This window comes from Nematolebias whitei, chromosome 19 (assembly GCF_014905685.2).
Source record: "Nematolebias whitei isolate Nwh7 chromosome 19, NemWhi1, whole genome shotgun sequence".
NCBI classification, from domain to species: Eukaryota; Metazoa; Chordata; class Actinopteri; order Cyprinodontiformes; family Rivulidae; genus Nematolebias; species Nematolebias whitei.
The window spans coordinates 8,666,873-8,670,265 of NC_056516.1; the positions used below are offsets into that span (position 1 = coordinate 8,666,873).

The 3,393-nt window shown below is 40.9% G+C and overlaps 1 protein-coding gene across 1 annotated transcript in view; it reads right to left on the reverse strand.

Moving 5' to 3' along the window:
* The window catches only part of trioa (trio Rho guanine nucleotide exchange factor a), a 123,076-nt gene that overhangs the window by 38,807 nt on the left and 80,876 nt on the right, over positions 1–3,393 (reverse strand). The window contains exons 28-32 of the mRNA XM_037693755.1: positions 2,019–2,088; positions 1,775–1,864; positions 1,597–1,689; positions 1,409–1,520; positions 1,127–1,317 (exon numbers count right to left, since the gene is read on the reverse strand). Coding sequence (XP_037549683.1) covers positions 1,127–1,317; positions 1,409–1,520; positions 1,597–1,689; positions 1,775–1,864; positions 2,019–2,088 — 556 coding nt within the window. The remainder of the gene's footprint in view (positions 1–1,126; positions 1,318–1,408; positions 1,521–1,596; positions 1,690–1,774; positions 1,865–2,018; positions 2,089–3,393) is intronic.

A 3,393-nucleotide genomic window follows, 5' to 3' on the forward strand; every position in this document is an offset into this window, starting at 1 on the left:
TATACATGTATAGTATGTATACATGTATAGTATTGTATACAATACAGGCGGCACAGTGCCTCAGTTGGAAAAGCTGGTCCCTCTTAGCAAGAAGATCGCCGGTTCAAATCCCAGCCTGGGACCTTTCTGGGTGGAGTTTGCATGTTCTCTCCGTGTTTGTCTGGGTTTTCTCCGGGTACTCCAGTTTCCTCCCACAGACCAAAAACATGCATGTTAGGCTGATTGGTAACTCTAAATTGTCCCTAGGTGAGAGAGAATGGTTGTTTGTCTCGTTTGTCTCTGTGTCCCTGTGGTGAACTGGAGACCTGTCCAGGGTTTCCTCCATCTCTCGCACAGTGGTGGCTGGATATGGGCACCACTGAACCCCGTGACCCGAAAAGAAAGAAGCGGGTAAAAGATAATGGATGGATGGAAGTTATTTATTTATCTTTGCTTGTTATAGACAGTGAAGGGTGACAGATCCTGGTGAGTGGAAGGAGCAATTTTATCCACCAAAGGAGCAGTGGAGGAGCCATGGGGTGGCCATTTGGGCCATGGCCACCATAGATTAATCTTCAGCCACCCTAAGGGTCACACCAATCATTTGAGCAAACAATATTTTTAAGCAACTAGAAAGAACAGCTTCCTCCAATGACGAATTATATGTTTGTCTGTATGTCTGGTGGCCATCTTGGATTTTGACTTGGCAACCCAATTTTTGATAGTGACTTTTCTTATGCCTAGATGCAGCCACACACTAAAACAGAAGGTGGTACCTCACTTATTTTCCAAGTTATCCAGCCCACAACATTCACTCAGACAAATGAACGGAGAGAATTTCCAAATCCCCAAAACTGGGAATGACCAGATCATGTTCATCAAGTCCTGATTTATAAAAACTTGGAACAGTTGTACAGTTTTTAATTTTTTTTTATTTTAATTATTGCATTTCCTGTGCACTTCTATTCGTTTATCACTAGCTGATAAAGAAGAACGTCCATAAAGAGGGCCAAAAAATATATTTTTCTCTTTGTTTCTATTCGATTCTTTTCTATTCTAACACTGAACGAAGCTCAATTTCATTTACACCTGTACAAAATGAACAAAATAAAAACTGTGTGTGTGGGATCCATCATCATGTACTTACAAAAAGTTTACTCTTGTAGATGTATTTGCTCCTGCCGTTCGAGTCCTTCACCTCTTTGCTGAAGACAAGAGACATCTCAAAGAGGAAGAGGTGGCGCTCCCGACCCTTACGGATCAAAGTCTTTGGATCCCAGACCTGGAATGAGTCCTGGAGAATGAGCTCGCCCTGCGACTCGATGTTTTCATCAAATCCTGGAAGAGGTATAGAACATTTTAATAAAAACATTGCTTTAAAGCATAAAACATGTATCGCAGCTAAATAACAATCAGAGTGTCTGCTCACCGTCCAGCATGGAGAGATGCATGGCGTCGTTGGCTCTCTTGGGAACACTGAGCATCACCTCCAGACCGTCTTTAATCTCTCCTTTACCTTCTTCGCAGCACGTCAGCAGCTCCTAAACACAAACACAGAAACGTGACGAGAAGAAGTCCAAACGGCTGCGGCGCTGAGGTCAGCTGTGATCCACGCACCTTCAGCAGGAGCTGATACTTTGTGATTCTCTGCACTGGTTTGATCAGATAGGAGGAGATGGAGTTGGCCAGTCGGTGCCGTTGTTGGATTTCCTGTCAAACAAAAGACCGGTTGAACGATTGTACGTATCGAACAAGACCAATCTAAATTCATAAGGATAGAAAAGGTGTTCCTTACATCAAAGTAGTTTCCAGCATGCTCCAATATGAGCTGCGTGGAGTCTGGTTTGTTCTTACAGTAGTTCACGTACATCTGGAACTTGTCAGCCTTGAAGAAAGGTTGGTGAGTCAAATGCAAATCATCGATCGCTTATTATGTAAAAATGCAAATTAAAAATCTTTATAAAAACAAGGAACAATGTGTTTAAAGAACCTAAACAGTACTAAGAGAACGTAAAGGCATTTATTGAGGTGACACATACCCATGTGACGAAGCAATGGCCAACATCCTCCGGCAGCTGCTCATATTTCTCCAACTCTTTGAGGAAAATGCTGAAAAAATTAAATTTAGGAATAAAATATGGAGAACAGCAAAAAAGAAATAGCAATAATAATTATATATAAAATTATATATAATTTATTTTAATGTTGGTTTGTTTGCCATATTATAAACGATATTATGAAAATATTTTTTTGTTTTTTCAATCCGACTCTACAGGAACCTGTCGTGGATCTCTGGTTCCAAAACCTTTTTCTAATTTAAAATTCCAGACGTTTTAACAATCAATGTTTTCAACTATGTGTTGATTTTGAGTTCTTTTTAATGTGAAAGCATTTGTAAAACAACAAAGTCCATGCTCAATAATCCAGGTATACAATCCAACATTTTTCAGTCAGGTCATCTGGACAGTTTCTTTTTTGTGCTGAAATGTTTCACCTTCCATCCAGAAGGCTTCATCAGTCAAGGAAACACACAACAAAACTGATTCTTCCACCAACAGCTTACTTCAAAGTGGAACAAACCAGGGACCATCTTATCACAAGCAGAACTGGTTTGTTCCACTTTGGAGTAAGCTGTTGAAGGAAGAATCAGTTTTGTTGTGTGTTTCCTTGACCGATGAAGCCTTCTGGATCGAAGGCAAAACGTTTCAGCACAAAAAAAGAAACTCCAGATGACCTGACTGAAAAATGTTGGCATTTGTAAAATGACTGTAATTTAACACGTTTGTACAGTTTCATGATCTGTGTCGATGTGAAGTTACAAGAAATTAAGAGTTTTTTTTTTTCCTGCAATGAAAAATATTATTATTGGTTTTACAATTCATTTTGTGAGAATGAACAACTAATAATGCAAAATGTCGTCCCTTTAGGGCAGCACGGTGGTGTGGACGCCTCTCAGCGAGCAGGTCGCTGGATCAAATCCTGGCATGGGGGCCTTTCTGCGTGGAGTTTGCATGTTCTCTCCGTGTATGCGTGGGTTTTCTCCAGGTACTCTGGTTTCCTCCCACAGACCAAAAACATGCATGTTAGACTGATTGGTAACTCTAAATTGTCCCTAGGTGTGAGAGAGTGAATGATTGTTTGTCTCTATGTGTCCCTGATGGACTGTCCAGGGTGTCCCCTGCCTCTCACACAGTGACTGCTGGACATGGGCACCAGTGACCCCAGCGACTCGAAAAGGAAGAAGCTTGTAAAGATATTGGATGGCTAGATAGATGGATGAATTAATACATGGATGGATGATGGATGGATGGATGATGGACAGATGGATGAATGAATGGATGATGGATGGATTGATGAATGAATGGATGATGGATGGATGGATGAATTGATGCATGAATGGACTGATGATGGATG